The sequence below is a fragment of the Pollicipes pollicipes genome, unplaced genomic scaffold (assembly GCF_011947565.3).
Source record: "Pollicipes pollicipes isolate AB1234 unplaced genomic scaffold, Ppol_2.1 Scaffold_2555;HRSCAF=2994_pilon_pilon_pilon, whole genome shotgun sequence".
Classification (NCBI taxonomy): domain Eukaryota; kingdom Metazoa; phylum Arthropoda; class Thecostraca; order Pollicipedomorpha; family Pollicipedidae; genus Pollicipes; species Pollicipes pollicipes.
Window position 1 is genome coordinate 4971186 of NW_023596136.1, and position 17990 is coordinate 4989175.

The 17990-nt window shown below is 53.8% G+C and overlaps 2 protein-coding genes across 2 annotated transcripts; one reads left to right on the forward strand and one right to left on the reverse strand.

Annotated features, from left to right (window-relative positions):
• Positions 1-51: 51 nt before the first annotated feature.
• LOC119107616 (retinol dehydrogenase 13) lies at positions 52-12153 on the forward strand. Its single transcript, XM_037231129.1, has 8 exons — positions 52-65; positions 2389-2554; positions 2894-3002; positions 3653-3798; positions 4338-4506; positions 4934-5141; positions 6228-6370; positions 12140-12153. The coding sequence occupies exons 1-8, from the start codon at positions 52-54 to the stop codon at positions 12151-12153; spliced, it is 969 nt and encodes a 322-aa protein (XP_037087024.1).
• A 1996-nt stretch (positions 12154-14149) lies between these two features.
• On the reverse strand, positions 14150-15791 carry LOC119110660 (ionotropic receptor 21a; the record flags this gene model as incomplete). Its single annotated transcript, XM_037234562.1, has 1 exon — positions 14150-15791. A coding segment is annotated over one exon (1341 nt), but the record flags the coding sequence as incomplete, so codon positions are not given.
• Positions 15792-17990: the final 2199 nt, after the last annotated feature.

The following is a 17990-nucleotide window of genomic DNA, read 5'->3' on the forward strand; positions in this document are numbered from 1 at the left end:
CGCGAGGATCAAGATTTATGCGCAGTTACCCATTATTTTCTTATGATCACCATGCTGGATACCCGGTCAGTCACCATTGTGATGGGCTTGATAACGTCTATATCTTTCATCTGGTCCAGATTCTTTTTGATACGTGCCCAGGTGGCCGGCTGGATATGCTTTGCTCGGGTGGGGAGGGGATCGATGTGCCCCCCCCCCCCCCTAAGATCTGAGGCTGAGCTCAACCACATCCGCCCCGCCCTTCCGCTATTTTGCTTCATCCTGCACCCCCGCGACATCCCGCTTGTCCGGGGCAGGCTGCATGCGTCAGCCACCAGGGGACCGAGAGCCCCGTGGTAAAGGTGGCCCAGATCGGGTACCCAGCGCATGGCGTGGGTTAAAGCTCAGTGGTTGGCCCTCCATGCGCATGCGAATCTGTCCCACCGGTTAACTATTTTCCTTCATCCCGTAGCCCTGAGATGGTCATTTCTGGTCGAAAGGACTCTAATAAAAAATATAGATTGATGGAAACTTGTGCTGTCTGCACAACTTTGGTTTAGAGCCAATTGGCGTCTGATGTATTTGGAAATCGTGCTCACGAGCGCCAGATATGAACGATTCGATGCTACTATTCTTACTGGCCTTGGAAGCCACATGGCCGATGAGGTCGCAGGATTTAAATGACTTTGCACGGCGTCATGCATGCCTGAATGACTTAGCAATAGTCTGCACATCTTGCGGACGTGTAGCTCAGAAACTAGAGGGTTTGGGGTCTAAACAAGAGCAGACCTGTGAACTGCGTCGGATGATCTTGAAAAGGGTGTTTCAGTTCAAAACTCTATACAAATGTGGAACACCCCGTTCAAAGCGAGCGAGTCTGAAATTTATCGGGGGGGGGGGGGGTCGAAATGGGTTGCAAACCGCGTTAGGAAGCCTCTGGGTTCTTCCGTTCAGCTTCTGCCATGCCCACGTGTGGTCCAGGTCGGTGCCGGGAGTTCCCAGCCACAAAAGCAAGACAGATGCTTTGACTTCATCAGGTTTGTTAGCTGGCGGTTCAGAGGCTTCATGTCCTACATCTTGAGTGAGCTTCCTGGATATCTCTTGCAGGCCTTTAGCATCCCAATAGAATGTAGGAAGATGTACACCAGCCATTTCCGCCATTGTTTTGGTGGGGATCGGGGCGTGATAGGTTTTTACTGTTGTCACCATGTGATAGCGTGCTGTTGAAATATCGAGACTATTCTTGAGTTATGTTTTTAGCACACGCCAAACGTAGGCGCCGTACAAGGACGCTTATTTCTCCCGATTGATTAGCGGCCACGAGCTGTCCACTTACAGCAAAGACCAGCATTGCTTAACGTCTGGCCTACCGAAGTTTCGTTACTTGCAGTTAGCTTCTTCGACTCGCAATTAATAGTCATCACACCGCAGGCTCAGTTTCCTTTAGGTGCCAACCATTCTCCCTGACTGGAACGCCCTGCGACCGGGAGTAGCGGCCGCGATCGCGTTGAAGCTCGGGTGATATCAGAGGGCAGGGCTGTGCCAGGCATTGCGGCATTTTAAGCTGTCGCCACACAGTTGTATCGTTGACCCCGGAGTTCGACGATCGGACGGAAGAGTCAGGACTCGCGCAACAGGTCCCGGTCAGCCTAGGCATTTATTTTAGAAATTAAAGAAAATCAGAAAGGTTCGAATTAAATGTTTTAAGAGATTTGCGCTGGGCCGTGCCCCACCCATCTTGTATTCGTTACGTGGAGTGGAAAAGCTGGTGAACTCGTTTAGGGCTAACTCTCCACGCCCTTGACTGCCTGGTCTACTTATGCCCTTCAAATGCATTCTGATCTCCTCCAGCACTGCGAGGACAAGCCTGAAGATGAGTTGGGCAAAGAAGGGTGTTTCTGGCTGCATCAGTTATTGGAACACTGGCTGGCGGGGCCGTGCTCTTAAGGTACGTGTTTTATGTTCGAAGCTATGCTGTGTGATGAGCTAATTTATGTCGGCGGCTGACGCTAGGTGTTGGAGCATATCAATTTTACCATCATTCGTTGAAAGTGCTTGTTTGACTGGCATGCACTTCGTTAGTGGATGTGAATGCTAACTACGCGATTTTCATGGTGAATATATTTGCCACTTGCACCGTTTAGGAACGCGGCCATCTTCACAGTGTCTGTCATGACAGACGGGCCGCAGCCTCAGGTCTCGCGCTAAAGCCGTATACCAGCCGTTATGTGCGCCATTAGTGCAGTCGCCCATCTCCTGTAAGCCCGGCTGATCGTTCCTGGCGTCGCGCGACGGTCGCCCGCTTCCGGCGCATGTTGCTGTGCGCTGCTGTGCGCTGCTGTGCGCTGCTGTGCGTTGTGCGGGGCGCGGTCACGTACGCTGTGTCAGCGCCGGCGGCGTGTCGTGCAGGGACGCGACCACGACGCCCACACTCACGACGACCGCCCGCCTGGATGGCCGCACGGTGGTGGTGACGGGCGCCAACACGGGCCTGGGCCGCGAGACGGCGCTCGAGTGCGCCAAACGCGGCGCCAGGGTCTTCATGGCCTGCCGGGACATGACCAAGTGCGAGGAGGTGCGTGCTGGCCGCTGCTGAGCTGGGTGGCGGCTGCTGCGTTGACGGATGTACCGCGTGCCGACACAGTGTGGATGAAGTCAACGACATGCGGGAGATGCATGCGTAATTGATTATATGGAGATTTGGGTAAAGTTTCATGAGATCGCTCACCTTTTTTGAAGAAAACCTGTATTTCCTGTCACCGGGTGCTGGCAGTTCCCACCGATTGCCCTTCATTCTGTATTCATCATCATTCGTGTGTCTGTCGTTCCTGAATCCCTAATGAGCCTCTGACGCGATCTTGCGAACTGGTTGATGCACGTCTATTGTACCGTCCATGTTTGAATTGTGTTTCAGACTCGGAAGTTTATAGTCCTCGAGACCTCTAATAGATATGTGTACTGCAAACACTGCGACCTTGCGTCCCAGGCGTCCGTCCGAAAGTTTGCCGACGTCTTCAATAAAAGTGAGTTACGGGCAGCGGCCGAACTTAGACAGCCATTTTGTGTGCAGGGATGTGTATATGGCATGTGCCGTAGATGCTGTTATGTGACGTTTAAAGACATTTCCATGCATTCTGCAACTATCGCTGTCTGTCTGTCTGGCTGTCTTTGTTTGACCCCGTCTGTCTCTGTCTGTCTTTGTCTGTCTGTCCGTCTATCTGTCTGTCTGTCCGTCTATCTGTCTGTCTGTCCGTCTATCTGTCCGTCTTTCCGTCTATCTGTCTGTCTGTCCGTCTATCTGTCTGTCTGTCCGTCTATCTGTCTGTCTGTCCGTCTATCTGTCTGTCTGTCCGTTCGTACGTCCGGACGTCTGGCTGGCTCTGTCTGTCTCTGTCTGTATGTCTGGCTCTGTCTGCCTGTCTCTGCCTGCCTCTGTCTCGCTCTAGCTCTAGCTCTAGCTCTAGCTCTAGCTCTAGCTCTAGCTCTAGCTCTAGCTCTAGCCCTAGCTCTCGTTCACGCTCACTGATCGCTCTCCTGATCGGCGCTTTTTTCGGCGGCATGTCCGTGTCCTGATGGGCGTCGTGTCCGGCGATGTATCCGTGTCCTCATCGGCGGTGTGTCCGTATCCTGATCGGCGCCATGCCCGTGTCCTGATCGGCACCGTGTTCTGCAGCCGAGCCGCGGCTGGACGTGCTGATCAACAACGCCGGCGTGATGCGCTGTCCCCGCCGGCTCACTGTCGAGGGCATCGAGCTGCAGCTGGGCGTCAACCACATGGGCCACTTCCTGCTCACAGCGCTGCTCCTGGACAAACTCAAGGTAGTAGCCAGGGAGTCGATGGCCATATAGGCATGAGGCCACATTGGCCTGCACCTTCTGGCACGGCCCGCTGCTGTATTGGCGTGAGAAGCTTTCGGTCCCTCTCCGTGTGGAGCCGCTTTGTGCTCACAGCGCTGCCGCTGAACAAACTCTGTGGTTTTTTTCTGTAGGCTGATTAGAGCTCGTCGATGCGCCATCACTGACATGGTGTTGGCGGCTTCAGCGAATGTTGGAGGTCGCAGAGGAATACATGTACGATGCATGATGATCGTCATAGCTCGTTTGTGTGCCGCTTGTCATATAAACTATGTAAAATGTCGCTAATGTCAGCTGGGCATATAGGCGCTCAGATCATATCGTGTTAGCCGGGAATTGTGTATCTGGATCCCGCATGGAAGCGGAGCACGCTGCCGACCGATCTGTTTCGACCCTGGATGAAGTGAAGGCCCGGGCTATCGCGCAGCCGCCTGACCTGCCTCGCGCGGCTGGCCTGCGACTGTGCCGTGTGTGTACGAGGGACGGCGGGCTTCGTATTCCAGAGCAGCGCACCCAGCCGGGTGGTGAACGTGGTGAGCGTGGCGCACCGGCGCGGCGTGCTCGACTTCCGCGACCTCAACAGCGAGAAGGAGTACAGCCCCGTGGACGCCTACAACAACAGCCAGCTGGCCAACATGGTGTTCACGCTGGAGCTGGCCAGGCGGCTGAAAGGTGGGCCGCCGCCGTGACCCGCCCAACAGCAGCGCCTTAGGGCCGGCACTGGTCGCCGCGCAGGCCGGCTGCTGCCTCTTCCACGGCAGGGAATTGTGCTGCGCCTTGCAGATCGAGAGTTTGGCATGGCAATCGCCCACGAGTTCTCTTCTAGCTTCTTCGACTAAGAAAACAGCGATCTAAAGCATACTTTGAAGAATGCATTACTAGGGCTGTTCACCGCGGCGCAGTATCGGCCGTTTTCTATGACATTGTGGCAGTGCACGGTTCCCTGATGCCGCTAGGTCGTTCGTTGTCGGACCCGGCTACAGCGCGCAGCCATCGGTATAGATCGGCGATCAGCGGTCGCGGGGTAGCGTGGCATCGGCAGCTCGGAATTTTGTGCCATGCCACACGTGTGTAGACGCGCGCTGCGCGTGTTCCGCAGGCAGCGGCGTCTCCTGTAACGCCGTCCACCCGGGCCTATCGGCCACCGAGCTCAACCGCCACATGAGCTTCTACAATAGCTGGCTGGCCGCTGTGGTCGTCAAGCCGCTGCAGTGGTTCGCGCTGAAGACGGCGGCGCAGGGCGCGCAGGGCATCGTGTATGCGGCCGCCGAGCCGACCCTCGCAGACATCAGCGGCGAGTACATCAGGTGAGCGGAACCACATCAGTGGAGAGAGAGAGAGGAGAGAAGAGAGAGGAGGAGAATGAGAGAGAGAAGAAGAGACGAGATGAGAGAGAGAGAGAATGAGAGAGTCGAGAGAGAGAGATGAGAGAGAGAGAGAGATGGAGCGGGAAGGAGAGGGAGAGGAGAGGGAAGGGAGAGTTTGAGCGGGAGAGTAACGAGAGCGGAGGGGAGAGGGCGAGGAGAGGGAGAGGGAGAGGGAGAGGGAGAGGGACCGAGAGGGAAGGGAGAGGGAGAGGGGGAGAGGGAGAGGAGAGGGAAGGGCGAGGGAGAGGGATAGTGAGAGGGAGGAGGAGAGGGGAGGTGAGAGGGAGAGGGAGAGGGAGAGGGCGAGGGAGAGGGAGAGGAGATGGACTGAGGAGAGGTGAGAGGAGAGGTAGAGGGGAGGGCGAGGAGAGGGAGAGAGGCGAGGGAGAGGGCGGGGGAGGGAGAGGGGAGAGGGAGAGGAGAGGGAGAGAGTAGCGAGAGCGAGGGGGTGGGGGGGGCATCACGCTGAGCGATACAAGAGCGCCGGTGGAACGAACACCGAGTAAGAGGTATGAACAACTGTGTATTGGTGAGGGCGTCAGGCGAGTGGAACACGGGGCCGGTATAGAGAACACCGAGGAGGCAGCACGAGCTCCTGTGCATCGATGAGAGCGCCAGGTGAGTGGAACCCAGCGCCAGCAGCGAGTGTCTCAGGTGAGTGGTGCACAACACGAGCGGGAAGGACACCATGCGAGCGGTTCACAAAGCCAGCGTGAGCACACTGCACGTGGTGAACGGCATACGGCACCGGCGGGTGGCACACATCGGGGGGGAGGGTCTCTTGGTGGGTTCATCAGGCGACTATTTCACGCGTAAGTCAATGTGCAGCTTTGGCAACGGCGAAAAGTAGGCGTATGCACTTGAGGCGATGTTAGGTTTGTCTGAAAGTAGCATGCCTGATGCGCCGCACGATTTATTTACCTTCAAGTGATGCAGTTTCGGTCTCGGGCTGCGCAGCGCGCCGGGACCGCCCGCGGTGACCGGGCGCGGAGCCGGCGTCGGCGTCCTGACGGCCTCTGGTTGCAGCGAGTGCGAGGGCACGGCCGTGGCGGAGGAGGCGCTGAACGAGCGGCTCGGGGCCCGGCTGTGGGCCACCAGCGCCCGCTGGACGGGACTGGATGCCGACCTGAGCCCGGCCCGCGGCTCAGAGGCCGGCGCCGCTCGGACGACAGCGGCGGACGCGGCGGCGGCGGACAGCGAGCCGCGGACAGGGGCGGCGGCGGCGGGCGGCGAGCCGCGGACAGGGTCGGCAGCGGCGAACGGTGAGCCGCAGACAGGGACGGCGGCGGCGGGCGGCGAGCCGCGGACAGGGACGACGGCGGACGGTAACGAGTCGCCGGCGTCCGGCGTCATGAGCAGTCGCCTGGCCACGTCTCAGGGCCTGGAGCCCGTCCGGCCTGATCTGCGCGCGTAGTCGCCGTCCGGTGCGGCGGGTTCGCGCGCCGAGATAGCGCCGTGTGCGTGTGTCGCAGAATGACGTGTTACCTGATCTTCAGGACTACCGTTGCTATTTCCCTTGTGCGGAATCAGCGGTGTTTGTTTTCGAAGTGTTATGCAATGTTAGTAACGCTGAAATATATACCATGTCTGTCAGCCTGCGTTTAAAAATCGTTGGTCATTAGAGGCGTCATCAGCGTCATCTGGCAGTGTTGAGCCGCGCTCGCCTCCGCCACTGCGGGGCAACCAACACGCGGCAATGGCGGTGGCAACCGAGCGTGCACCACGCCGCCGGGCATGACTTAACTGCGGCCGACTCTGACCCTGGTGCTGGGCAGCAGCCGGCTGCTGGCATAACAGGTCACGGCGTGTGAAAAGGCGGGCCTCCCGGCGGGCGTGCTCTCAGGCCTTCATTCCAGAGGATTTTGGCCGGTGTTGCTCGACGTTTTTGAGATAGGCCGGAAACAGTGCACCGGCCGGAGCCGCCGGCTGAAGTGACGGTGCGCTAGCGCTGGTGGCGAGGATTGACGCCCTGGCGGGGAATCGGCCAGCGGCGGGGAGTCAGCTGGCGGTGGGGATTGACGCCCTGGCGGGGAGTCAGCTGGCGGTGGGGATTGACGCCCTGGCAGGAAATCGGCTGGTGGCGGGGATTGATGCCCTGGCGGGGAATCTGCTGGCGGCGGGGATTGACGCCCTATATATAATATATATATATATATATATATATATATATATATATATATATATATATATAAATCATGGGTGTGTGGGTGGGTGTGGTTACACTGGTCGTTAGAAATACAGTAGCTTTGTTGTTTGATATCTTTCGGGATATACTTTGAGTCTTGCGTATTAAGTGCTTGCTTTCCCGGCGGGTGTGCTTTTTAGCGCTATTCACCGCAGCAAAATGAAACAGAACTGGAATTATGTATCAAGATGCCTTGAAATTGTAATCCTACGCAAGGATAGACATTGGTCCTGACTCAAAATATTTTGTTGGCGGAGATCAGCAGCAAGATCTCTAGGCATTGAGAACAAGATCAGGGGAGGGGGAAACAAAACCGCTTCGCCCCGTCCTCGCCGTGCCGCCCGGGATCCAAGGTAGAGCGAGGATGCAGTGACACGAAAAGCTGACAACTCTGCTGTTAACGTAATCTTGAACAAATGAGACTACTGTCAAACAATGAAAACCCTTCTGATCGGCCGAATCAGTTCCTTCCAATGGTGCGCAATTCTACGGGTGAACGAAAAAAGGGGCCAACGACCTGACTAGCGCAGCCATTATGCATACTGTCGGTGATAAGCTGTCAAAGATAACAGGTGACTGCCGCTTGGCATTTCCACAGGAGCCCAAAAACGCAAACTAGGTTGTACCTTATGGTCACAATTTCACAGATTCCCATCCCCACCCATCACCTAGCCAAGTATTTGAACAAAGTATTTTCGCCTTTTGTACCCTAGACCTTCTCATTGCGCTTGTCGACTGAATTAATGGATATTTTGGAGACAAAATGTGGTTTACTGACAGTGGCTTACTGACTTACCGACTTTTACTGACTTCATAAATTCAGAAGGTTTGTCCGAATCTTATCTGGGCTGCACAGAAATATTAAGGACCCCATGAATGTAGATCGAAATTGGTCAACAATTTGTATTAGCGCGGCCGCGCCATGTTTGTCTGGAGATGTTCAACGTTCAGTCAGAAATGAGAAGTGATGTAAATTATGTAACGTAGTTTTGAGCATGCGCGCTCGTAGATCTCAACAAAATCCTCGACGCCAGGCGTTGCAGTCTCTATGGGCGGCGCGACGTGGGCACCGTGGTTAACACCGAGTTGTGACCAACGGGTAGGCGAAAATGGCAACCAATTTGAAAGAAGTACGTTTCAACACTTTAGGGCTTAAATCATACATTTCGCAAGCAGCCGGGTGTACATTTCACCTGTACGATTTTTAAATTAATGCATTAAATGGACTGGCCTTTGCAGCACCACAAAATCTGGTGGTAGAACTGCATAAATACAGAGAGAATATTTATTTTTTTGTGTTTCTGCAGCTATTCAGAGGATAGCCTCAGAGTTGTAAGGAAGATACGCCCAGCCTAACTTTTCAACGATATGACTTAATTTTCTACGACATTCGGAAATATTATTCCATGACAGTCGTCCCCGCGCGCGCAGCGCCCGCCGCCCGGTGTTACTGACAGTGGCCAACACCGTTCAGCTTCACGGAAACTGCAACTCAGGCTATGGCCATCCTCGCGATGGGCCCGTCCTGATCAGAGACGGGCCTTTTTAAGTCTACAATGGGCCTTTTTCAGACCGGAAAACGGCCCTTCCTGTGCCTGAAGCTGCTACAAGGACTCCTGTCTCGAATTTGATTTGTTCCGCACCGGAGATCGGCTCTCTGAGATGGGGCCCTTAGTGGACACGAAACGATTCTCTTCTGAGATTAAAATGGGCCCTTTCCGGACTAGACAAGGACCTTCTATGCCTGCTCTGGTAATATAGTATGCAAGCACCACCATGTACCCGAGGGCCCCTTCTCGGCCACCTGACGTTATGGGGAGGGAGCAAAAAGGTACTTTTGCTCCGCCTCAAAAGATGGGGAGGGGCAGTTTGCCCCTGCGCCCCCCCCCCCCCTCCCCGCCCCCGGATGCTCCGCCACTAGCCTGACCATGTAATTAGAGCCGTGTTGGGTCTGCGCCACAAAAGCTCCTTTCCGCTCCCAGACGGCATCCTTTTCTAACAAGTAGTGGGGCAGTGTTGGTTAATGGTGATGCGAAACGACGAATATGGAAAGGGGAACCCTCTACTGCCGCTACGCCGATGACATCCTTGCAGGCGTAAATGGATATCAGCACTTGCTACAGCTTAAAAACCAGCTAGAGCAAGCCTCAGCGCTAGCATTTACTACCGAACAAAGCGTAGATGACAGCATCACAGCTTTACTGACGGGCCTTTGAATACCAGCTGCGGGCATTCGACGGTCACTGCTTATCGTAAGCTAACGGACTTGGGCAGATACTTGAAACGCTCTGATGCAATGATGCAAAAATGGTGCCTTATAAGGCTATGTGAACGGTGCGATAAGCCATTATTCATGATAGAAACTTACGCACCTAAGAGTTGTAGAGAATGAAACAAATGATAGCCGACAATTATCCTGTTCAATCCATTGACAATCACCTACGCGACGCAATCAGCAAGCATGTCCAAGCTCTTATAGCCACCATTCCAGACGTTCGAGTCCACACTGTACTGTAAGAATGGCATGTCGCAAGCCTACAAGGCCGATGAAAAGGTCGTATGATCAATCGTCGGAAGACACTGTAAGCCAGCATCCCCGGGGAACCAGCTGAGGCTAATTATATTTTACCGTAATCCTACGACACGTTTCTCATTCGTTACAAACAGCCCGACTCGTGGCACATCTCTACTGAAACAATCCAATACAATAAGCAGTTACAAGTGCCCTCTCGGAAACTGTGCGTTCCGCCTGTACCGCCACTACATTGTATTTACGAACACCTCACTTGGTAGATGCATCACAATGCACATCTAGAACGGCGGCCCAAAAACACATACGGAATCCAGCCATGACCAGCGGCTGACCAGACAAATGGTACGATAACAACACTATCATTGACAGATACTACGATGTGAGGCGGATATGTATGTTCGAGGCGCATGTGTGATACGTGAGCGACATGGACCCATATATCGACAGACAAAACGAAACAGCGGGAAGCGATTTGTTTGAAATAAGTACTGTTTACTGTTACTGTTTGAAATACTGTTTGAAATCAGCTTTCATGAGTCTTTGCTGTACTGTAGTTCCCTGATGATGCGTAGCACGTCTCGCGTGTTCGTGAGAAAAGTGAAGAGAAGTCTGCCGACGTTTTGCAAAGTGTCTTAAAACTACGGCTGGGCAAATTAACCTATCCGTTAATTTTATCAATTAGCTGCAAGCCATGGTGGGTGTTACCCGACATCATTGCCTGTGATCATTGTGATTGTAAATTATGCGTCTTATGTCTTGAGAATGTCAGAAAATTGGCGAAATGTCGACGAATGGTATGGAATGTGGTTCCCTTGGACTGCTCTTGCAAATACTTTTGTTACTGTTCTTAACAATTAAAGCCCAGAATGCAAGCACGCAATACGCAAGATTGAAAGTGCATCTCAAAAGATAGCAAACAGCGAGGCCGCGGTTATTTCCAACGACCAATGTTTATGAAACATCTGCTTCCGAAATACAAATATATATATATATATATATATATATGTATATATAAAATAATTCCTGAACGGAATACAAATATATATGTATATATGAGGAAGCTATATGTTAGACGTATGTGTCCATCCCCCTCCCCTTCTGTAATGACGCGGGGTTCGATGCCACTGTTACGGGTACTCAATTTGGTTAAATTGTTGAGGCCGTCCGTAGTGTTAAAGAAACGCCTTCGTGGCTCAGAGTCCCTGCTTCCGCAAAAGTTCAGCGGGTTATACATGCACATAAACGGCGAATATGTTTATTTTGATCCGGCGTTGCAATCGTTGCAGGTTTAGTTATGGTGCACAACGAAGTTTACTGGACAACGTGTCAACACAAAGACACGCGAAGCCGCGGCTAAGGTAACGGTCATCGGTTTCTTTCAGCGGCGTTGGCTATACAAGCAGGTCCGACATCCCTTAAAGCTTTGACGCGCTTCGTGTTAATGCGCGGTAAGGTGCGTAGCTCTTCGGTGTCGTGCCCGCGCCCTGCCGCGCGGACAAGCCCGAATGTCGCCGGTTCGCGGCGCTCTCTTGCAGGATAAGGACAACTTTCATTGCATACAAAGCTCGTAAATGACATCAGGTACAACATCAATATCGCAAAGTGCGATGCGCAGTGCACATGCCACACTTGCTGGCTCGTAAGACTTGTTTCCGGTGGGCCCACACGTGAACGCAGGCAACGCACAAGCCACGCCAGCGCATTCACAGGAGGGCTCGGCCGACAATGTCCTTAAATCATGTCCAAATCATATTCTACCATGTAACTTCTTACAAATGTACTCCCCATCGGTCCCATCGACACCTGTGGATCATATTGCGGCCACTTGGAGACGAGCTCCCTCCCCTCTGGTAGCCGCTCGCTGGATAAAGGACTATCCATGGCCCATGTAATGCACGCTTCGAACTGTGTCTTTGGCCCCAACCCCATGTGACACGCTAACGCTTGACCTGCCCCTCCACAACAACACATGAAATTTGCTTATGCTCCCCTTCGAACTGCTTCGTTGTTAGTACACACCAACGTGTCAGGTGTGCATTTGGTGAGCGCATTTGTACAGTTTTGCCTTGCGTTTGTCATGACTGTAATGCTCGTCTTTCCACAGTCTGTTCTGAGCTGTGCCGTTCTATGTGCAGCAGGATGCCAATCGGAAACAAAGAAATTGTTTCTGAAAACCAGCGTCTGTGAAATCTTTCGTGATGACCGAGGTTGGCTTTGCAGGTGGCGGCAACTGAGAAATTGATTGTGCAGCCTAATCACTTTTTGAGCTTTTACCCTGGTGCCGGCTTTGACACCGACGCTGTTAATGTGATGGCTGCCTGTCCTGAGAGAAAACAGATGTTTTTTCTTCGGAAATGGTGTGAATTTAACTGAGGTGAAAGGAGTGCTACGCCTTAGTGATTTTCAGGTAAATAAGCTTTCCAATGCAAATACCATCGCCAGATGATCAGTCCTGTGGAAAGGGTGCAGTAAAACTCGTCCAAAATGACCAACACGGCACTAAAACTGACAGAGTAAAACATAAATTAAAACAATATCTATGTCATTACAAGTGATGGAGCGAAATGTAAGTTAGATGACCCGCCGTTGGTGTTACGATGGATGGCGGCATCAGCTGAGTTAAACCTGCTGTAATCTGCAGGTAATAAAAAGCTCCCTACATATCCTGCATAAAAGCACATTTGCCGCCGTATGGACCAACTCAACGGGTCAGCCCTAATGAACAAAATGGTGTGGACCATCCTTCTGTAGGCGTTACAAAGAACGCATCACTTCCGATTGTTGGTGCACATCGACCAATGTCTCAAGTCCTGTTGCAACACATCGCGTTTGAAATAAGCAAGCATGATAGTCGCATGAACATCGCAAATTATCGCAATCATCAAGCATTGCGTGCGTCCCGGAGTGTGCGAAGATTAAATTGGGAGTGATTAATTTGTTTGCGCCGTTTGCTCGTTTCTGTGGTGTTCCTGTCGCCAAAGCATTTGTTCCGCCAATATCAGGCCATTATGCCCGCATTGAACGGGTGGCGATGGTCTCAGCGTAATCATGTTAAGCAGGGCTTAAGTTGTTTTGCACCCTGAACGCGCCGCCGAGTTAGTGCCAGTCTGTTATGAGGGAGTAAAATACCTCTACCTCGTTCACCAGGTGGGATCGCGGAGGGATCTTCCGTGCGTTCTACAACGCTGCCGTGCGGTCGACCTGCGCCAAATTCGCCTCCAACCAATGTGACTCGGCTGATCGGTATGACGAGATCCTTGGGTATGACGGCATAGCCGACGAACCACCAGTCCGTCATCTCGTCCCCCGGGGCCCCCCCAGGCCATATATATATATATATATATATATATATATATATATATATATATATATATATATATATATATATATATATATATATATATATATATATGTGTGTGTGTGTGTGTGTGTGTGTGTGTGTGTGTGTGTGTGTGTGTGTGTGTGTGTGTGTGTGTGTGTGTGTGTGTGTGTGTGTGTGTGTGTGTGTGTGTGTGTGTGTGTGTGTGTGTGTGTGTGTGTGTGTGTGTGTTGTGTGTGTGTGTGTGTGTGTGTGTGTGTGTGTGTGTGTGTGTGTGTGTGTGTTGTGTGTGTGTGTGTGTGTGTGTGTGTGTGTGTGTGTGTGTGTGTGTGTGTGTGTGTGTATAGATATACACATATATTGAATATATATACATATACATGCATAATGCGCGAAATTGACCTTCCGGCGGCATTCAATTTATAACGATCTAAGCAACTCTCGCCAGTCGGTGTCTAAGTTGAGGTGCAAGCTTATTCGGCACGTGCGAGGTCGCCGTACCTTCCTGGGGATATGTTCACTGAAGTCGGCACACTTCCGCAAGACGACCCATAATGTTGTTATGAAGACACCTCTCCGTGGTTCTTCTTCCGCTTATAGCCTTATTAACGGCGGGAGATAGAAGGACGAGGCATGGTAGCATGCACTGCAATTAAACGAAAGTGATCTGTCGCTCCAACCTGCCACGGAACAGAGTGACTTACGGAACTTGGTGACCTCCTGATCCCATAACAGGACGCACTGGTGACTTGCTGGTTCCATAACGGGACGTACTGGCTCGTCGCGTCTCGCCCTTACTTGTTATGCGATGTACGGATGACTTCTAAATGCTTGTGAAATGTATTGCATATTATTACATTTATTACTCCCCCCCCCCCTCCAAGCGACGACTCAAGAGGTCAATTCAAGCTATAAATTTCGGGATATTGGGCTAGTTAGCAATGATATCAGCCGGGGTAGTACGGAGGCACGCACTCGCGGCTGTGCAAATTCTAGAGCATCTGAAACAGTTGTCCGCCAGGTGTGGTGATAGCGTCGACTTGATCAGGTTCAACTGGCAATTTGTCCGCTGCGATGTTTTTGACTTGAAAAGCGGTCCGCAGTCGAAGCAAATCGCGTTTGCGGTTAGATAACATTGCTCCTAGATTTTACACATCTACCCCCACAAGTTTTGCAAAGTGACGCGACCGCCGCAGTAGGCACCACAGCGGGTCAGGCTGGGATGGTGGTCACTTCAGTGGCAACAGTGGCGTGCAGTTTCTTCAGCCCCACCTCCGCGACGAAGGCCGTCAGCGACAGCAGCAGACCGATGACGTACAGGCCGAGTGGGGCCTGCAGATGAGAGATGTTCAGAGGCTGCTGTCGGGTGCTGCTCTCACGAGCAGCCTTGCGGCGCCCCTGCTGCGTGCGCACGCTCTCCAGAACGTCTTTAAAGTACTTGTCCACCAGGCCTGCCTCTATGGTCCTGCGGATGAGCAGGTTGAACTTGGAGGTGAGCGGCGAGTACTTCGGCAGGCCCAGTGCCACGCTGAACGGGATGTAGCATTCGCGCGACACGTGCATCAGCTCCTCACCCATCGCGTCTGTGAAGTTGGTGGCCACCAGGTACTGCAGCGACTGCTTGGAGTTGATGAAGGCGAAGTTCGTGTCGCGCGCGCGCCGGATGCCCTCTTGGAAGCTGCCGACGAAGCGAATGTCGTCGGCCAGGCGACGGGCGATCGGGTCTGGCGAGTTCTGGAACCAGCTCTCCCACTCCGCGGCGCGGCGCACGCCCCACTCCAGGCCGCTGGCCAGCAGCTGGCGGGACGTGTCCAGCGGCGTGGGTGGCGCAGGCACCATCAAGTACGCAATCAGGTTGCCGCGGTACGCCGACGATATCACCACCGAGAACAGGAAGAAGAGGCCGAGGAAGAGCTGGGCGGCCAGCTGGCGCGGCAGTCTGTGCATGGCCTCCTGAATCAGCACGCCGAACGCATAGAACGAGGAGTAGGTGAAGCTGCGGAACGGGTTGTGGGCGCCGTCGCCGCCGTGCGCCAGGCCCCAGAGCACGGGCACGACGAGAGCGAACGAGCCGAGTGTCCACAGCCAGGTGCGCCAGGTGAGCGGCCGCACCAGCGACAGGTAGCGTGGCGGCGGTGGTGGCACGGCCGCGATGTAGCAGGCGTAGTCGGTCATGTACGGCGTCGTCATGTCGATGGCCTCCAGTTTGGACTCCGAGATGAAGAGGTTGGCCATGCCGACGTCGGCGCGACCGTAGTGCAGGTCGCCGACCAGCCCGCTCCATGTGCCGTCCTCCTCGTGGCGTCCCCACAGGCCGCCGTCTGTCGGCCGCGTAAACTCGGGCACGTAGTTGATGACGGTGCCGAACGTCTGGACCAGCACCGTCTCCAGGCCGCCGTGCCGCCAGCTACCGTCCGGCCTCCGCTCGAACACATTCTTGGGCGGGTAGTGAAAGGTGACGGCGCGCAACTTGCGACCGCCCAGGTCGGATAACTTGTCCGGAAACAGCTCGGCGGCCGGCAGCAGCTGTGACGCGGCGAAGCGCGCCACCACGCCGGCCCACACGCCCACCTCGCCGGCGAAGAAACGGTGCGAGAGCAGCGGCACGACGTTCCTAGGCGCGCTGGGGTCGGCGGCCGCCACTACCAGGTGCTGCAGTTGGCTGCGCGGCGGCCGGCGCAGCTCCGTCGCCACCCTCGTAACGTTCTCGCCGCTCAGCTCGACGAAGCGAGCGTCGCGGCTGAACGTGTCGCGGCCGAACTCCAGGAAGCGAGTGCACGTGCTGAGCCGGTCGCAGGCCAACACCAGCAGCAGGCAGTCGCGTCGCACGCCGGCCACGGCGGCCAGCGCGTGCGGCTCGGTCACGTCCAGCAGCACGAGCGGCGCCGGCCAGCGGGTGGCGCGCACCAGGGCCGCCGACAAGAAGGCGGCGTCGGAGGCCAGCACGACCCCACACGGCCGAGACCCGTCGGCCAGCAGCGTCAGCAGCTCGGCCAGCGAGGCGGGCGCGGCGGCCAGCAGCCGGCCGCCCAGCAGCAGCACGGCCAGCACTCGGCGCAGCATTGTGCCCCGACCGCCGCCGGCTGGCGCCGGCGCGCCATCTTATAGGTGGCGGCAGGCGGCGCCACCGTCGGCCAGGCTGCAGGCCGACGGAGGGGCGCCGAAGACCACCAATTATCGGGCTGTTTAATACAGATGGCGGCGACGTTGCGTTGACATTCGACGGCGGGCACATTCCACGCGATGGTTTGATTTCTCGCGAGTCGCTGATAATCACGCATTCATACAGCTATGTATATTGCGATGCGTTCAGTCTTGGAGAATGTCATCAACCAGCCGAGGCTCCCCGCGTCATCAATAATCGATGCCCAGCAGCATATGAAGCCATCCAACCATCAGACAGATCACATTTCTAGCACTATGGAAAGCGTTAGTGCCTTGTGCATGCTTCAAGGGATCATCGCATGACATTAAAGCGTCCTTGATGTTGGCGCGATGTCGAAATGGAGCATGTTTACGACAATCAAGCAGAACGTTTGGCCACGAAACTATTGGGGCTTTTCACGTACCACTGGCGGCGCAAGTTACAACCGTCTTCTTGACAGCTGGCGGCTGTAATTGGTGTGATCTGTTGATCCTGTAACAGGTGTTTCAGTTGTTTGCGCCGATGGGCTCACGCTACGCGAATGATGGTTGGGGAGGAGGGAGGGAGCGAGGGAGGGCAAATCGTTTGGAGCGTCGATGCTTGTTTTAATTGCAAATTACCTCCACTAATTCTCAGCCCCATTAGGCTTATTTGAACTCAACCGGCGAGGCAAATCATAAATATTATCCATGAACACCGAAATTCACCTCCCATCGTAGAAGGGCGATGTGTAAGGAGAAGCAATCGCAAACAAGTACTCTGTTTTGCAACGTACCGGAAACAACTTACTGTTTGTGATACCATCTGAACCAGGGAAAAAGTGATCGGAAGCGGAAAGGCGGTTCGGCCTACTTAGCTCCAACTTTAGGAAGACTTGGGCGCATTATTCCTACCGTAGCACTGCAACTTGACTAATGCTGAAAATAGGAGTGGCCTTTCTCGGCCGGTCCAGAGGGTTCGTTTTTGTGAGACTGGCTGATTGGCTTACTATGAGCGATGAATGCCGCAGCGAAAAACCCCAAACTCTTTGGCAGTATTCAAATGAAGTGCTTGAACAGAAGAAATGCGAGTGGATGTTATGCACGCAGTTTTTGCAAGAGGTCGACTTTAAAGGCGCTGACCGGTTAACACACTCTCCGGTGGAGTTCAAATTGCCCACCACCCCACACCACCCCGAAGGTTTTTCCGAAATGGTTTCCGAAAGACGTGGCGAAGCCGCGCCAAATTTTGCATAGCTGTAGACAATTGAATAACAGATGGTTTGGCATGCACAACATTAATGCACCTGGTAAGGCCGCTGACCTATGGTAGGTCAAAATGATGGCATGGTTTCAGCGAAGCTAATTTCCAGGGACTCGTTCAATCTGAAGCAACAACGGAATGTTTGACGAAGTCATACATCTCTGAGGTACTTTCTTAGGCAACATAGCAGTTAAATGAACAAATTAAATTAACCTAGTGTCAGATATGACAGTCACACCAAGGTCAAAACCAGCCCCTTTTATAACTCTAGGGCTTACTGGATGGGGTAGTTTCTGGTGTTCATTTCGAGTTTACTGATAATAGGAGCCGCATTACATATCTTCCATGGACTTCTTAAAGGTCAG